At 41.1% G+C, this 16,852-nt stretch overlaps 2 protein-coding genes across 7 annotated transcripts; both read right to left on the reverse strand.

The window, feature by feature from the left end:
- Window positions 1-423: 423 nt before the first annotated feature.
- LOC308663368 (galectin-1-like) lies at window positions 424-9,343 on the reverse strand. Of its 3 annotated transcripts, XM_081319722.1 has the most exons (5): window positions 4,513-4,883; window positions 3,772-3,837; window positions 2,070-2,146; window positions 973-1,144; window positions 424-616 (listed from the first exon to the last, which is right to left on the reverse strand). In XM_081319722.1, exons 3-5 carry the CDS (start codon window positions 2,129-2,131, stop codon window positions 470-472), a joined length of 381 nt encoding a protein of 126 aa, XP_081175848.1. In that variant the 5' UTR covers window positions 2,132-2,146; window positions 3,772-3,837; window positions 4,513-4,883; the 3' UTR covers window positions 424-469. The 3 variants fall into 3 exon arrangements, with proteins under 3 accessions (XP_081175848.1, XP_081175847.1, XP_081175849.1); XM_081319721.1 differs by lacking the exons at window positions 3,772-3,837; window positions 4,513-4,883 and adding an exon at window positions 9,289-9,343; XM_081319723.1 differs by lacking the exon at window positions 4,513-4,883 and having other exon boundaries at window positions 3,772-4,016.
- Window positions 9,344-9,653: 310 nt separating this feature from the next.
- CSNK2B (casein kinase 2 beta) lies at window positions 9,654-16,839 on the reverse strand. Of its 4 annotated transcripts, XM_081319718.1 has the most exons (8): window positions 16,514-16,577; window positions 16,136-16,218; window positions 15,776-15,878; window positions 13,583-13,698; window positions 12,569-12,644; window positions 12,064-12,253; window positions 10,233-10,337; window positions 9,654-9,753 (listed from the first exon to the last, which is right to left on the reverse strand). In XM_081319718.1, the coding sequence occupies exons 1-7, from the start codon at window positions 16,533-16,535 to the stop codon at window positions 10,247-10,249; spliced, it is 681 nt and encodes a 226-aa protein (XP_081175844.1). In that variant the 5' UTR covers window positions 16,536-16,577; the 3' UTR covers window positions 9,654-9,753; window positions 10,233-10,246. The 4 variants fall into 4 exon arrangements, with proteins under 4 accessions (XP_081175844.1, XP_081175846.1, XP_081175845.1 ...); XM_081319720.1 differs by lacking the exons at window positions 9,654-9,753; window positions 16,514-16,577 and adding an exon at window positions 16,803-16,839 and having other exon boundaries at window positions 9,760-10,337; XM_081319719.1 differs by lacking the exons at window positions 9,654-9,753; window positions 16,514-16,577 and adding an exon at window positions 16,705-16,835 and having other exon boundaries at window positions 9,760-10,337.
- Between the last annotated feature and the right edge of the window lie 13 nt (window positions 16,840-16,852).

Here is a 16,852-nt window from a genome sequence, read left to right on the forward strand (position 1 = left end):
GATCTGCTTCTTACTCTGCTCTCCCGGGCAGCCAAAATTTAGGAAGGGTCTGGTGGCAACTTTTAAAACTAACCCTTTTATTTAAGGCAGGGGTAGGCAACCTCGGCTCTTTTATGATTCATGGACTTCAACTCCCAGAATCCCTGAGCCAGCTATGCTGTCTCAGGAATTCTGGGAGTTGAAGTCCATGAGTCATAAAAGAGCCGAGGTTGCCTACCCCTGATTTAAGGCATAGGTTTTCATGGAACTGCATGTGCATTTGACGCCTTGCTTCACAGAATTAGTTTCAAAAGATCCCAGCAGTCCTTTCTTCATATTTGAACAGGAAGCAAAATTGGAATTACTGCATGCAAACAAATACAAACCAGCATTTCTAAGGACGAGCAACCACTGAATGACAGAATCACGCCAGGATAGTTTCACTTTATTCATGCAAGTTTTATTTCTGGGTGCAAAACAAGGGTTGGGATCAATCAAATCTGACAGATTTAATTCTAACATCGCCAACAATAGAGAAGTATTCCATCGTATCCAGTTTCAACCTATTTGGGAATTTCATTTCCTCGCCCTTGAGCATCTTCACAGTGACATTTTTGGCATCAAAGCAGACAAAGAGCTGGAAGAAGTCAAAAAGGAAATCTCTTCAGATGGTTTATTATATTGTTAGCTGCTATAAGATTCATGAGAGTGCGAGTGCATCAGTTTAGCGTGGAGTGTGTCAGTTTGGTGTCATTCTTGAGGCATTAGGGTAAAAATTAGGAGACTGTGAATTCTAGTCCCAGCTTGGGCACAAAGCCAGCTGCGTGACTTTGGGCTGATCCCCCTCTCTCAGCCCTGGGAAACAGGCAAAAGCATGATTAGTTGTAGAGTTCAGTTTTCCTGTATTTGGTGCCCTCTAGGTCTGATAGCCATGCTGGGGTTTGAAGTCAACACATTAGGAAGATACCAAGTGGAGGGGTACGTTTTTCTTACCTTGAATTCTTCCCCCTGTTGGAAAGGGAATGCTGCCTCCCTGACCTCCATACCCCATTCTCCACATGTTTTGGAATTGCAAATAATGGTCCTAACATCCCCTTGACTGTCAAAGCGAGGGTTGTAGTGAAGGACCAGCTCAGACTCATTCTGGCCCAAGTTGATGGCAAAACTAGAAAGAACAAGTTTTGATCATTAGTAGATAGTCCAAGAATTCTATTGTCATATTCATACCTCTACATCCATGGTACATGTGCAAGTATAAAAAAGAAACCATAAAGACGAGATGACCAGAGCAGCCCTACTTACAAGGCTATTCTGTACTTTCATCTGTATTTCCCAATTCCACAGGAGAGAATTAAGCTTTTCTCTTCCAGAGTAGGAAATGCAGTCCGACTACATTAGAATACCTGTCCATCAATTACCCTCAGAGTAATTAGGGACCTGACCCAGAAATAAGCAATTTATGAATACATGTTGGACCTTTCAGTCATTCAAAGGTTAGACCTGATGTGCCAAACCATGTTCACATTCTCATTCTATGTGCCTGGCAAATTTTAACACCCTGCCTTCCCTGGATCAGTATTTTTTCAATATCAGCAAGAGGTGTGTGGATTTCAGCTCCCAGAATTCCCCAGCCAGCAAACATGGGAACTGAAATCCACACATTTTAAAAGTTGGCAAGTTTCAAAAATCACATCATGTTGCTTGTACTGCACATGCAAAAAAAAAACACCTGAATTGCAGAACAATTCCAAGCTCAAACTTTTTTGCAAATCAAAGACCAACATGCTTCATTTTCTGTTTTAAATGACTTGGTACTATAGTTCCTTGAAGAATTTTACATTATTTGGCATTCATTAAGGGAATATCATTATATATGTAAAGACAATTGAGACATTTTTAAAAAAAACTACCCAGGCTCTCCAAAAAAATTACACCAAAGGAAAGATACATTTAAATGATACATGTGCAGGCTCAGCTTTCCACTGAACAGAAATGGATTCAGAGTCCCTTTATCACAGAATGAATTCAACCCAATAACCATTCAACCCCACATTCTTTGTAATCAAACTACAATTCTATTATTGACAAACCTTTCAGCATCTATTTCTACCTGGGCTTTCACTTTGATGCAATCGCCAGACCTGATTTTCATGTTAGCAACCAGTTGCTAAAAAAGAAGAGCATGGGGTGAGAATTGCCAAACTTCCAGCCCAAAACATAAAAGAACATTAATCAACATTCTGTAATTAGCTCATGACTAGTGATAAGAATTAAAGGAACAGGGGGAAAAATCAGAAAAAAAAATTTCCCCCAGGGATCTTGAGGGATTTTTTTCCCTTTATATAAAACTTCTTTGTAAAGCAACATGCAGGATTTCTCTGAGCAGAAGATGTATTAAGCACTTTTCAAGGTGATTGTTTTTAGGAAAATAGTTCTTTTCATGCGAAAAACCACTTGTTCCTCCTTTATGCTTAGAGGTGCTTCCCTTATTTTTAGTTTAGAGATTAAAAGACACTAAACAAATGTTATTTTATAAAAAAAAATGGCATGCATTTCAAATTCTGGAAGTGTTTTCCCAGAAAGCTAAGATTATTTTTCCACCCACTTCAGAGTTTCCACAAATTTTCTATTTCTACTCTAGACCATAGCCGAATTCTCACATCACTCTGATTTCACATGGTTTCATGAATAAACCACAATTGACTAGATTTGTACATCATACTAACCTATTTTTCTTAATTTTCCCAGGGAGACCAGAGAGGAGACATAACTAGACAGCTAATTCTATTTTGTTGTAAAGCTAAATTATAACAGAATCTTGCAAGTCTGAAAATAGGAATTTTCTCTGTCTCCTTTACAGTCTGAGAAACTAAGGAAGGGCTCCTCTGAGTCTCATTCTCTGCCCATTACGGACTATAGCAGGGGTGTCAAACTCAATTTAAATGAGGGCTGCATCAGCATTGCGGTTGCCCTCAGGGGGCCGGGTGGGTATGGCCAGGGTGGGCGTGGCCTACTGGGTGGGCGTGGCTAGAGTGCGTATGGCCTACTGGGTGGGCGTGGCCAGCTCTACATCGTTCGCATCAAGGGTGCCTATGAGGCCCTGGGCAGGAGTGGGACAGATCTAAGGGTCTCTGGCAGAAGGAGGGCTCTGGGCCAGGACCAAGGCAGTGGGGGCCGTTCCCTCACTGTTTCCAGGATGGCTTCGCGGGCGACATGAAACCACTTCGTGGGCCAGATCCGGCCCCTGGGCCTTGTGTTTGACATGTCTGGACTATAAGATACGCCCTCTCTTATCTGACCATTCTTCATTCTGCATTTCAATATCTCTCTCTCATTCTATTACAATAGTACAAATGTTTGGGTTGGACATGTTAAAGGTAAGCAAAAGCAATTAAATTTTAGCGTAATGCATGAAGGTGGTTTTGTTTAGGCTAAGTCCTGTAAACTTAATTGCTTATGAATAAAGTTATCCTAGATAGGTAGAAAACATCTAGTATACATGAAACTCGGTACAAACAGCTTTCCATAAAAAAGTATGTAAGGAAAAGAAAAGAAAAACAAGCTTGCAATTCAGTATGAAACTGCAGCTGTGTTGAAGCCCAGGTGATCAAGTAATTGGGTCAATTTCAGATAGTTTAGCTTGGAAAGTACAAAGCATTTATGCAAAGGTAAGTAGGAGACTCCAGAAGATGGTAGAGGACAGGAAGGCCTGGAGGAATGTTGTCCGTGGGGTCGCGATGGGTCGGACACGACTTCGCAGCTAACAACAACAAAGTAGGAGAAAGTTCTTACATATCATGCATATTGCAGAGGAAAAAAATATTTTCTCCTTTTCTCAAAATGAGAAGCCAGGTTTTCCTAAGGAGAACAGTTACAGATCCAAATCAGTGGACAATATCTTTTCATTACATAATCCAACTACACCCACATAAGGATAATCTTCAATTCACAACACTCACAAAATGGATTGGATCAAAATGTGAAAAAGTAACCCAACAGGCTGGGTCAATTACCCTCAGTGTCTGATGCACTACAGCCCTGTTTCTCAACTTGGTTAGGTTAAGATGGATGGACTTCAGTTCCCAGAATTCTGGGAGTTGAAGTCCACCTACTTTAAAGTTGCCAAAATTGAGAAATACTGCATTGTAGACTCTCCCACCAGGGCTGTGGAAGAGGAAGGAAGCTGCCCTGGTGCATTTTTCTCCAATTTGGCAAAACAAAAATCTGACCAAGATGGACCACTCCCTTAAGTGTTCTCTTCGCACTTTTGAAAAAAAATGCTAACTTCTTTTATTACACCAAAGTTCTAAAGCAATGTTTTTCAACTTGAGCAACTTGAAGGATTGGTGGACTCCAACTCCCATGCTGGCTAGGAAATGCTGAGAGTTGGGGTCCACCCGTTTTCAAGTTGCCGAGCCTCAAAAACACTGCTCTACACAGTATAATCATATTACTCCCATCACTTCTCAGCTGCAACATCAGCACTTCTGAACTCCAGGGGGAAAAAAACCCTACATTGCCTTTTCTACTCACCGCTGCCATCGTTTTGTCGATTTCTCAGAGAAGTCCAGCAAGCTCCGCAAATCAAACCAACACCCTTGATCGTCCCAGGCTCTTTCCCCGCAATCTTGAAATAGCTTTCAGCTGCAGGTGCTTTTGTTTTACTACCAGCCAATCAGGAGTGAAACGCTGAGCACCAATTAATGAGATGGAGAAACGGATCTATAGCATTTTCCAGGTGGGATGTGAGAGTTCATCAACGGAGCGGTGAGAGGGCGTGTGCGTACACGTGTGTTAAATAAACGTTAAAAAACAGAAGTAATAAAAATGTTTGCAGTCTCTCTATCCCTGGCTTGGAGAGAAACCTATCTTTTTTATATAGAGAGAAACAGGGGTAGGCAACCTCGGCTCTTTTATGACTCGTGGACTTCAACTTGGGAGTTGAAGTCCACGAGTCATAAAAGAGCCGAGGTTGCCTACCCCTGGAGAGAAAGGTCCGCTTAGACTACAACTCCCAGGATTCCTCTTGATCATACCCAGGAATGTTTTTTATGGCCAGGAGAGGGGGCAAAAGGAGAGCCATATGACTACAGTCCCCAGCAGCCTTTCGGAGCGTGTTGCGGATTGGCTGCATTGGGAACGGGTTTAGATTTGCAATTTTACGGCCCAATGAAAATCTCTTAAGGGGAGGGGGAGCGTTTTTGTAAAGGGCGCCAGGTTTTGCGCAGATCGCAGGTGGAAATGTTAATTATTCCTATTCAATGAATGAATTACAAGGGAACCCTGTGAAGAGACTGCAGCCAGAACTGCAAGCATATGGACACCTCGGCTGAAAACTTCAATTAAGTGTTACCGGATAGGAAAAGTCAGACAAAAAGGAAAACAGCCAAGATTTCTTTAAAAATTAATGTTTTGTAATCCCCCCCCCCCCACAAAAAAAATATTAGTGCTATCATTAAGATTTCTCACAAGGCAAATAAAGCCCTTAAATCCAGATTGGCAGATTTAAACCATAACCCATTCAATATTTATCTGCTGAATCCCCGAGACAAGCGTAGAGTAAAAGGGATTTACACCGCATGGAAAATTTTTGGAAGTGATTCCCTACGGATTCCTTTTTGCCCAGGTGTATAAAAATGGTAGACATATTACTGGCTATAGAGAGAAAGAGATGGTAATCCATCCACCATTGCCTGAAAGCCAAATAAGCCAGTCAACATGATGGGAAAGGCTCTTAGAGTCAGGTGCAAATCCTGCGTAGGGCGCTTCCTAATCATCCGGGGTCCACATTGCCCCGTTCTCTTCAGGGGATCCCCGGTCCACGTGGTTCCACCGCCTCTGATCCTCAGAGCAACTGAAGCACGATGATGCGATCGGCCACCAACCAAAAGGGAAATGGATCAGGTTGCTGAGACTCCTACTCCCTCTCCCGTTAGCAGCGATCAAAGCAACAAGGCTCTAAAGCCTAATCGCGGGGTATGCCGGGAGTTGTAGTCACTCCAGGCGCCTTCCTTTTCACACCTTCAGTTCGCTGTTATTGGACGCAAAGATGCTGTTGCTGAAAATCTCGCCCGCTCTCCATCCCATTCATCCATCTCCCACACGCCTTCGATTTGAAATCTAAGGGGCAATCATTCAGTTAAGTGACCAGAAAAAATTAAGATCAATGGCTGAAAGCACCCCACAACCGCTCTTACACTGTACTGTTATTTCCTGCCCATAAATGCACCTACAAATATTGCAGACAGGCTCAGATAGTGTTTTTTTTTTAGTTTATTCGGTTGATCACTAATCCACGTACGTTCAACTCTCTTTGTGATTTGCTGGAGATGAAGTGTGATCTAGGTGTTTTGGGCAACTATCATCAGCTTCAACCAGCACAATCACAATGGTGATTGCGGAAGCTGCACTCAGATATCTGAAATCAAAATAGGTTGCCTACTCTGCATTTAAATGCTCACAATGTTAAAAAAAATAGTTTGAGTGTAGAGCTTAAGGGACCAGGCTGGGACATGTGTCAGGCACCTGCCGAGAGCCAAAAATGATTAGAAGGCACCCATCAAAAATGCAAAAATAAAAAAATGCTTGCTATCTAAGTTCTAGGTACTTATTTAGCACTATGTTTGAACTCTGAATTTCCAGTTTGTTGCACTGTGGATGCCACATTTATATTTATGACTAAGATTGGATTAGCCAGCATTAAAAAAACTACACTTAAAGAGTTTGATCTATTGGTTATTACTATATAAGCATCTATGCTTGCAACAAAGTTGGGGAAAAAAGCTCAAGACTTGATTATCTGAATGGGACAGTCTTATTACAAATAAAATATTCCTTAAAAAAAGCAAATGCAAATACCACCTTCTATTTCCCTCCCAAGGGTTTGTAGTTTTATAGTAGAAAACGAATAATAAAGCCGTTCTTGTTTGCAACTCTGTACCAGTTTTATATCAAACTCCTGGGAGAAAAAAAAGTTTATTTTCTAATCCATACTGCCTTTTGCCATGAGAAATAAAGCTGGTTTTGGGAATGAAGGCAGATATATATGTCCCAGGATAATGTTGCAGGATCCAATCTGAATCGATCACCGGGACCAGAGGTTTGTTGTTCTATGTTTTTGGACTGGTGCTGGAGCCCATCCTCATGAACTTCTTAAATCTCCAGGATGTGTGCAGACATGCTGGAGATTAAGAAGTTCCCTGAGGATGGACTCTAGCACAAGTCTGAAAGCTTGGAAGAACAAACCTCTGGTCCCAGTGACAGATTCATGATCGGATCCCGCAAAGCTGGTCAAAGATTCAACAAGGCAACACTGAAATTCAGGCTGAGCATTTGCTGTACTATTTACTACAATTTAGTCCATCACGGAACCTTAAAGATTAAACACTTGAGTTGAGCTTGATAGTTTTTTTATTAAAATCATAAAATGAGTTATTTTTGACTGTAGAAAAATCATTATCATTATCTGTCTTGAATTGCCCTATTTGGATTGGTAAATTGTTAACCTTAAGCTGGAAGGCGTTTCTTTTTAGAAGATGCCAGTGACAAAAGCTCAAATCAAAATTGTGGGAAGCATTTTCACTTCATTTGGGGAACAGTTTCCCTCCTATGCTTTCTAAAAAAAATTAAGAGTCAATAGAAGACTAATTTGAAATGTGATTATTATATACTCCAAAAGTTCTGTTATTCAAATGAATGCAGCCCACTTCCTCCCCAATATACAAGCTTCACACATGTGAGATACTTTTTAGCTTCATGATTTAGATGTACTTAAAGCTTTATTAGGGACGCGGTGGCTCAGTGGGTTAGGACGTTGAGCTTGTCGATCAGGTCGGCAGTTTGGCGGGTCGAATCCTGAGTGCCGCATAGCAGAGTGAGCGCCTGTTACTCGTCCCAGCTTCTGCCAACCTAGCAGTTCGAAAGCACGTAAAAATGCAAGTAGAAAAATAGGGACCACTACGGTGGGAAGGTAACAGCGTTCCGTGCGCCTTTGGCGTCTAGTCATGCCGGCCACATGACCACGGAGACGTCCTTGGACAAGCGCTGGCTCTTCGGCTTTGAAACGGAGATGAGCACTGGCCCCTAGAGTCGGAAACGACTAGCACGCATGTGCGGGGGAACCTTTACCTTTTACTAAAGCTTTGTCTAATTTATCAAATTTGTATATTTGAGGGGAAAAATTCTGACTTGTAGACATTTAGAATTCTCAGTTTAACCCTTGAGATGGGGGCCTGGGATAAGTTAAAAATATCCCTGGGGGCCAAAATCTACTGGTTATGATATTCTCCCAAACCAGGGAGATACTCTTACAAAGCTCAAGAATGCACAAGAGACAACAGAAAGTTGGAATTGCAGGAACAGTGTTGCAAGAACCACTTAGATTGATGATGCTCCTTTAATGATCCAGTGGCATCCATGCATTTCCTGAAGGGAAGGTGTGAGTTGGATTATTTTAGCTCATTTTAAATATCAAAATATCATAAAAGGAATTTTAATATCATCAAATATCATCAAAAATATCATAAAAGGAATTTGCAGCCCTTCTTCTAGCAGTCATTCATTAAAAAATGAGATGTTATCCCTATGAATTACTGTACCCTTCATCTCTCTAGTTCCCAGTTATTCCTTCTTTCTGCAATCCTGAGGTGGAGCCTAGCCTCCTACTTGGATAAACCTTGTTTGCAGGAATTAAGATAACCGGAAATCTTCCTACATGGCAATATCACTCACTTTGGGAAAATATGAGAGAAGCTGGCGACGAAAAAAAAAAGGGGAGAGCAATTATAGCAATTACCCAAAGCAACATTTCTATGGAATTGGAGGGGAGAAAAAACGGTTCTAATGGCCTAGCACCTGGTTGAAGTCACCTGGCTGAAACACATACCTACCTTCTGCAAAAAGTTGTCACTAGAGAGCTGTGTTTGTTGCTTTTTGTATTTGAGGTTTTACTTCCCTAAGCCACCCAGCGTCACCATAAGTGACTTGGGCAACATGACTGGAAAGCAGTCAGCAACAATAGAGGTGATAGCAACAGCACCACTGCAGAATATGGGTAAAGCAAAAGCATTGTAGGCCACTGAATTTCCTATTGTACGAAGTGTGAAGAGCTAGCCTGAAACATAATGCCTCCTAGGTTAAGTTAGTGAGGAGTAATAGCTTAAGAGGGATATACAATTAAACTGTTAATAATTTGACAGGAAATCCAGCTTCTCTGTAATATAACAACAGCTCACACATCAAATAGGTTGGGCATATAAACGATGATGTTCTCTGCTAGAAATACTCTCTCACTAAATATTTCTGATTCACCTTTCTTCTCATGGCAATTCACACAGAGTGCCCACAATGCAGAATTTCTTGTTACTTTGATCTTTCCTTTCCGAGTTAAATCTTATATAAGTCTTCTGGTCCTCCCGTCCCATTCATGTCAGAGGCGGCGGTCAAGGCACTTCCGGGGTGAAAGGATTATCCGGTGACATCACCGTTGCCTGTGGGGAGGGGTGCTCCTTTCATGTCCCTGTCAAGGAGCTGGAGCGAACGACGGGAGCTCACCCTGCCACACAGCAGCACTCAGGTTTCGAACGTGGGCTTGCTAACCTCCAACCCAGCATCCTCATCAGGTGATCCCCCACGCTCCTTTCTGCTGCTTAACGATGACAATAAAGTCATTTGGATATATTTATAACTCAATCAAAATTATTTATTTAAAAGTCTATTTATGCAAATAGTTCCATCTTCCTTCACTCCTTATAAACATACTCAAGTGGACGATTACTGTGAAATAAAAACACATGAGTGGTAGGTTATATTACATTTACCGTTTAGAATCTGAGATTCTACCAAATTAATTCAGGGCTTTCAGGTCTGTATTTCTAGTATAATCCTATGTATTTTTTCTTTTGATTCTTTACTTTTTTTTCTATAGCATTCCTTGCCACAATTTACTCCTTTCTCTTGGACAGAAAAGAACCCTTAATTCTAAACTTTTACATTTTTTAATTTTTTTATTCCTAAAAAAGAAAAAGGCCCACAAAATTATGACATTCAAGTTGACTACTGAATGTATCTGTCACAGTCTGTGTTTCTGGGAATTAACAGAAATTGTTTTATTATTCATTTTAACCACGCACCAGAAATGAGACTAAAAACCAGGCTGAAAGTGACAAACAGTCCGTAGGGGACTTCACCAAAAATCAAAGTATGAGCAGCCCTGAATGGAGTAAAGTAAGTTTTCAGGGAAAGATCCTGGGCACCTGGATACAGAAGATCAACGGATAGTTTTGACCGGGCTCTTGAAATTGCTGGCGGCCTGAAGCTGCAGCTGATAAGCCATAGGATGAATCTTGAAACCATAAAGTCTGAAAGAAACAAAGAAGTTAAAATAAAGTAGGGTGGGATGGAAGATTTAAAAGTCTTGCCCAAATAAACAACATATATTTTCAGTTAAAGTATATACAGGCTTTGTTATGATTTCAGTATGAATATTTGGTTCAAATAAGAAACCTTAGATTTTTTTATTTTTTTTAACTGCAAAATTTGTTAGAAGTGGGAATCGGCTCAATGTTACACCTACGAGCCTCAGGAAAGTAACGTTGGCTTAAGTTACTTAACTTCCTAAGGACAGGAAAAGCACATGTGGTTTAGAAGAAAATAAAATATTTTCTCTGGATAAAATCTTATTACACTTCTCAAAAGGCAACATTCTCAAGATGTACTTTGTGACTTTGTTTCGAGGAAAAAAAATATACTTTAAAACCTTTCCCAAATAATGATAAGTTTCTAGACTGAGATTCTTCTCTTTTTCTGACAGCATAGTATCTCAAACTGGTTTTGGAGTAGGAGAGTTGTTATATTTATTCAGAGAATTAGTTTTTTATAAGCAGTTAAAATTTGATCTAATAAAAACATACTATTCTGTATATTATAGATTTTCATTATTATACAACAATTGTTTAAATTGTCACAAGAACTACCAGTATCTGCCTGTTTTATATATACTGCTTCTTTCCATTTCCTTGCTCTTTTAATTCTGTCAGTCAACTGCTTCTTTTACACTCCCTATCCATCAATTCTCTTATCAGGGGTAGGCAACCTCGGCTCTTTTATGACTCATGGACTTCAGCTCCCAGAATTCCTGAGCCAGCTTGGCTCAGCTTGGAAACCTCTCCCTTTCCCTTCAGCATGGCTGGCTCAGGAATTCTGGGAGTTGAAGTCCATGAGTCATAAAAGAGCCGAGGTTGCCTACCCCTCTCTTAGCTTCTGGCCTGCCTTCCTTCCTTCTTTACAGGGAAGCATCCTATTAACCCGGTAAAAGAATGCCGGCGGATAACACCCAGGGGAGGGCCTTCTCAGTGGGTGCGCCTGCCCTTTGGAACCAGCTGCCCGTGGAGCTTAGGACTGCCCCCGACCTTCGGTCATTCCGCCGGGACCTGAAGACCTGGCTCTTTGAGCTTTCCGGCCCAGGCTGAGAGATTTTAAATGGGGTTTTATATTTGTTCAGGGATTAAATTTAATAATTTTAACTGTCTTTAAATTTTGTATTGTATTGACGTTTTTAAATACTTTGTAAACCGCCCTGAGTCCTATGGGAAAAGGGCGGTATATAAATTCAATAAACTAAACTAAACTAAACTTTACTTCCACTCTCCTGTTTCATCACACTTAGCAATGATTTGAACTGCACCTCTTCTTGAGCAAAGTATTGGGAAGCAGCACAGCCAGCCCTTATAGAGAGCCTATTGGTATTGCTTAACATTGCTATGTTTCCACATTCACCTAATCTCTGGAGACCATAATAATAACATCACAGGCTCTGGCTAGTAATGAAATGAGAATTTATGAGCTATGACAACAGAGGCAAGTAGCCCTGACAACCCAAAAATAGACCTGTTTTCAAGTCTTTCCAGCAGCACAGAGGTTTCCACTTTGTCTGAGAAGTCTCTAGTACAACTCTATCCTTAACAATGAAGGGATCCTTCATTTAGGGAACTACTACCTCCTTTCTTCTTTGGGTGGCAGCAATAACATCAGGGATAACCAAACTTTTATTCAATATACTCTATTACACATTTGATGGGGCCTTACCTGGGCACAAACTGATTGGCTGGTCGCTTCGGCCGATATTCAGGATGCACCATGAACAACATGTGAGGAAAACCAGTTCCAAAATACGCACCATCTGTGTGATGATGGCGGGAAGATTTGGGGGTATAGACATCCATACACTTGGGGCAGTATAGTTTGACCATAGCTTCCCCTGGGATATCAGACAAACCTAACAATGAAGACAAACAACAGTAAGATAGAATTCAGAAATTAAATTCATTTAAAGAAGTTACTTGGTATGGGTTACAGAGCAGACTCACCGACCTGATTTCCATCAACAGTCCCCAGATCTACATTTTGCAGGTGTCCAAAACAGATGATTCAAGAATTTAGTTATAAAAGTGCCTGAACTGAAAGCATCCTATGATTGAATCTGTCTGCTATTTCGTCCTGATTCTGTAGTCTAATTTTTTTTCTTCATCTCCTACTATAAAATAGACCCCTTACGTTAGCTCTGAATCATTTCTTCCGTCATATAACTTACCAATGGGCAGCATAGGCTGATTCTCACAATAAACTCGAGGGCAGTATCCAAAGTCTCCCTGCTGGTATTTCTCAAGCTAGAAATAGAGGAGAAAAAGTATAGAAAATAGAATCTTTCTATAAATTTGAAAGGAACTAATTTGCTGACTCGGGACAGAGAAATCTTTTAAGGAAAATCTTTAAGGAAGCTGCACTTGCCAACTAACTTAAATCATCTAGATCAGGGATCCCCAACCTCCAGGCCATGGAACTGGGGTGGGTGAGCATGCTTGAGTGTGCAAGCCTCCATTTATACGACTGGCAGGCATACATGCCCACTGCTTGCACAAATGAGCCTTGGTGGAGCAGTGGGCTAATGCCTCGTTAAGTAACACCAGCTGCCTGCAATTAGTGCAGGTTCGCATCCCACCAGGCTCAAGGTTGACTCAGCCTTCCATCCTTCCGAGGTAGGTAAAATGAGGACCCAGATTGTTGGGGGCAATTAAGCTGACTTTGTAATAATGCCACTTGGGGGTGTGTGTGAAAGCCCTAACAAGCAGGCATATACATAGAATGAAGGCTACTGCTAAGCTTGTAAGCCGCCCTGAGTCTTCGGAGAAGGGCAGGATATAAATGGAATTAAAATAAATAAAATAAAATAAATAAATAAAACCTAACAATATCACATGCAGTATATCACAGAGAAACTCTTGTATTTAATGAGAAGGGCGGAGAAGGGCGGGATATAAATGTAATAAAAATAAAAAATAAAATAAAATAAATGGAGCTGTGTGAATGCGCACGCTCACCTACCGCTCGTGCAGAATCATCCCCTCTCCTCCTCCCCTCCCCCCCCCCCCCCCCCCCGGCTACAAAGCTGGAAAGATTGGGGACCACTGATCTAGATGAATCTGCAGGATACGTTTAAAATTTACTCTCTTTTAGGTTTTATAAACTCTGATTGGGATCATCTGTCCAGGAACAATAAACAAAAAATTTACAGAGTACCCGCTTACTAAATAGCATGGATAATTACCATCTGGGCAATACCACGGTTTGTGAGGATATAGCGGGCATGAATAAGTCCATAGAGCATTTCAGCTGCCTGTTCAATCAGGTCACTCTGGTTAGGATTATCCTCCAGCTCTTCATCTGCAAGAGAAAGGGAAGGAAGCGCTCTGCTGCAATGCACTGTGACATTGACAAAGAGGAAGAAAGTTGTACTCTCCTAGAGAAGCATTAACCGATAATGATTCTACACGGTTATCTCACTTTATTCATTTATTCACTTTATTCATTTATTTACCCAGTATTTTCCTAACCATCTTGTCTTTCACTACTCCTGCTACTCCTACTCCTACGCACAATGTAATACAACTGGCCACATATTTTGATAGGTTTACTTTAACAAATTAAGATCAGAAACTTTTAAATTACTGTTATCTATTTCTCAAACATGATAGCTGTGTCATTTCTCAGATGTTTCAAATCAACATATTTTAAAGTGTATATTTCTCCTACTCCTTCTATATTCTTACTGTTACTCTTAGCAAGCCTCAGAATCTTTATCTTGATACATATTAACATCAGAGAGAGGGTGAACTGGTGTACTGGTTAAAGGCTACCAGGCTAGAAACCAGGGGACTGTGAGCTCTAGTGTTGCCTTAGATACAAAAAGAGTTTGGTGACTTAGGGCCAGGCCCTTTCTCTTAAACCTAAAAAGAAGACAATGGTAAACCAATACCAGAAACATTGCCAAGTAAACTGCAAGAATTTGTCCATGTAATTGCCAAGAATCAAGACTAACTCGAAGGTGGAAAACAAGAGACAATATTTGACATTTTGAGTGCCCTGCAGAATGTTAACAGAAAACTGGAAAATTAAATAATTAAAAATCCTGCTTGTGGATACTGAAGCAGGATCCATTTCAGATTACCAGGTCCTCAGAGAATTAACCTTTATGAAGACAGTTGAATAGAGGGTGGTTCGTAATAGTGTATTGTATAACCTGGGGCTTTTATTCTTATGACATGAAACAGGAAAAAGTATGCAAAGTGTGGTTCCTGGAATTCTTTCCAAACTCTTTGCTAGCTGTTGCCATAGACGGAGTCTGTATTTTTTTCTGTTAGAAAGTAATCTGGATATGCAGTTTCCTGCTTTCTCTGCCTACTGCCTCTGTGCATGTCCATGGTGACATGGTGGCCCAGGATACAAATGCTCTGTTGTCAGTCACATGACTGGAAGAAAAGATGGAGGCCTAGAAGGAAGCAGTCAACATTCCATGCTGCTGCCCAACTGCATCTTCAAAAGTTGGAGGAATACTTTCCTCTAAAACCTTACATTGGATCTAGCCCATTTTCAAGTTCAATCTCCTTTTGTTGGCTTTCTGCCCTGGACCCTATACATCAAATATGGACCCATTCTATTTTGTTTTTAGAGAGTGATTCTGGTGATAAATTGTCAAACAAGAGAGAATTCCATCTGTTGTACAGGCAGTCCTCAACTTACAACTATTTGTGTAGTGACTGTTCAAAATTACAATGGCACTGAAAAAAGTGACTTATAACCATTTTCACACTTATGACTGCTGCAGCATCCCCACAGTCAAGTGATCAAAATTCAGGCGACTGGCAATTGGCATGTATTTATGACAGATGCACTGTTGCACATGCAATTACCATTTGTAACCTTCCCAGCCGGCTTCCAGCTAGGAAAGCCAGTGGGGGAAGCCAGATTTGCTTAATGATTACATGATTTACTTAACTAGAATGACTGCTTATCAACTGTGGCAGAAAGGTTGTAAAATGGGCACAACTCACTGAACTGCCTTGCTTATCAATGGAAATTTTGGTAACCAGTTGTGGTAAGTCTGTTTTGAAAAATTGGAAAGAAGAAAAAAGATGCCTGAAGATTATGAATCCCAACATTTTCTACCTTGGTTAGCAAAAGCTTCCCATTTGATCAACCTGTGGAAAGTCATGTTTCTGATCCTGGCTATATATCTATGAAAATTTTCCAGTGGCATATCCAATGGGCCCTGATTAGTTCCCCCAAAATGTCTTCTGAATAATGGCTATTATATACCTGCCAAGTGCATGTTTCCAGCATGCATAGCAACATCAAGCATGGAGGCATAGCAGGGTCAAGAGGTTACAGCCCACTAATGTTTTCAAAAGTCCCTGTAATGTCAAGTAATCCCTCATATAAACAGATTTAGATTGTTTCCCACCTGGTTCCAAATCGAGGATCATATCCAAAGCCTGGCGATAATGGGGAACTTGTTCATTGAGGCCAGTTAAATTGAACTTGTCTTGGATGTAGTCCTCATCCACCTGAAAACAAACAGAAACCAGGATCAATTGATCTTGACTTCTCAATTGCCTATACTTTACTTTCTCAAGGTACAATAAGACCCAAGTAACCCATTTCTGAAATTGCCTGCAGCTCCCATTTATTTAAAATCTTCTAACATCTCTCTCAATATGTTGTTCAAATCAAATCTTTTTTTTAAAAAAGAGACCCTCCTAATTTCCAGCCCCCACTGAAAATGTCTGCATAAACACTTAGTGGACAAGGCTTCCCAACTCACCTCACAGAAGAACTCATTGCCTCGCAAGCCACAAAACCAGGAAATCCAAGATACCTCCTCAGAGCTACTCATCTTCCCGTCCTCTAGAGAAAGAGAGGAACAGAAGCATCCTCAGTGTTAACAGCCATCGCTCACAAAAAAAAAATTCTTTGTGGAAAAACTCTCTACACAAAACAGTCTACAGAGAATTTTCAGCTCGCGTTCCCCAACCCTACTTTACGCTGGCCGATAAGCTACCGTCTTGCATCTGTGCATGGGAACCGACGCTACATAGGAATCCCATAAGCCGTTTCTTCTTTGCAAATAAATACCCACTTCCGACTTATCACTTTTTTTAAAAAAAATATGCTTTTTCCAGAGCAGTAATATCTCCCTTACCGCACCATTTTGCAAGAAACATGCAATCGACGCTCTTCCTTCCTTTATTTGTAAACGCCCGGCACGCATCTTCACCGCCACCTCCGCTCTTCCCCGAATATTGACTGGAGAACTCCCATTACCTGACTATTCCTCCTCCCCATTACGTTTCGGCCAATAAACTCTCCAAAATCTATAGCCCAATAACTCACCCCAAAAGGCACAACTGCCTCAAGGAGAGGGACGCGGGCTGCGAACAAGCTTCGGACCGCTAAGGCCTCTGCCAAGCTTCAACGGCGCACGCGCTTACCTTCGCCGACGAAACGGCATCACGGGATTGCAGTACTTGAGAATCGGGAG

Source organism: Vipera berus (assembly GCF_964194415.1).
Source record: "Vipera berus genome assembly, chromosome: 2".
Lineage (NCBI taxonomy): Eukaryota > Metazoa > Chordata > Lepidosauria > Squamata > Viperidae > Vipera > Vipera berus.

What these genes read in the sequence shown, in the direction of transcription:
- LOC308663368 (XM_081319721.1), bottom strand. An exon ending in GTAGAAATAGATGCTGAAAG is followed by an intron (nt 1,145 to 2,069) that starts GTTTGTCAATAA and finishes TGTTCTTTCTAG; the next exon opens with TTTTGCCATCAACTTGGGCC. An exon ending in AACAGGGGGAAGAATTCAAG is followed by an intron (nt 617 to 972) that starts GTAAGAAAAACG and finishes GACTTCTTCCAG; the next exon opens with CTCTTTGTCTGCTTTGATGC.
- CSNK2B (XM_081319718.1), bottom strand. Translation starts at nt 16,535, where the DNA reads ATGTTTCTTGCAAAATGGTGCG. An exon ending in GCAATGAGTTCTTCTGTGAG is followed by an intron (nt 15,879 to 16,135) that starts GTGAGTTGGGAA and finishes GTTTGTTTTCAG; the next exon opens with GTGGATGAGGACTACATCCA. An exon ending in GCCAATCAGTTTGTGCCCAG is followed by an intron (nt 10,338 to 12,063) that starts GTAAGGCCCCAT and finishes TGTTTCTTTCAG; the next exon opens with ACTTTATGGTTTCAAGATTC.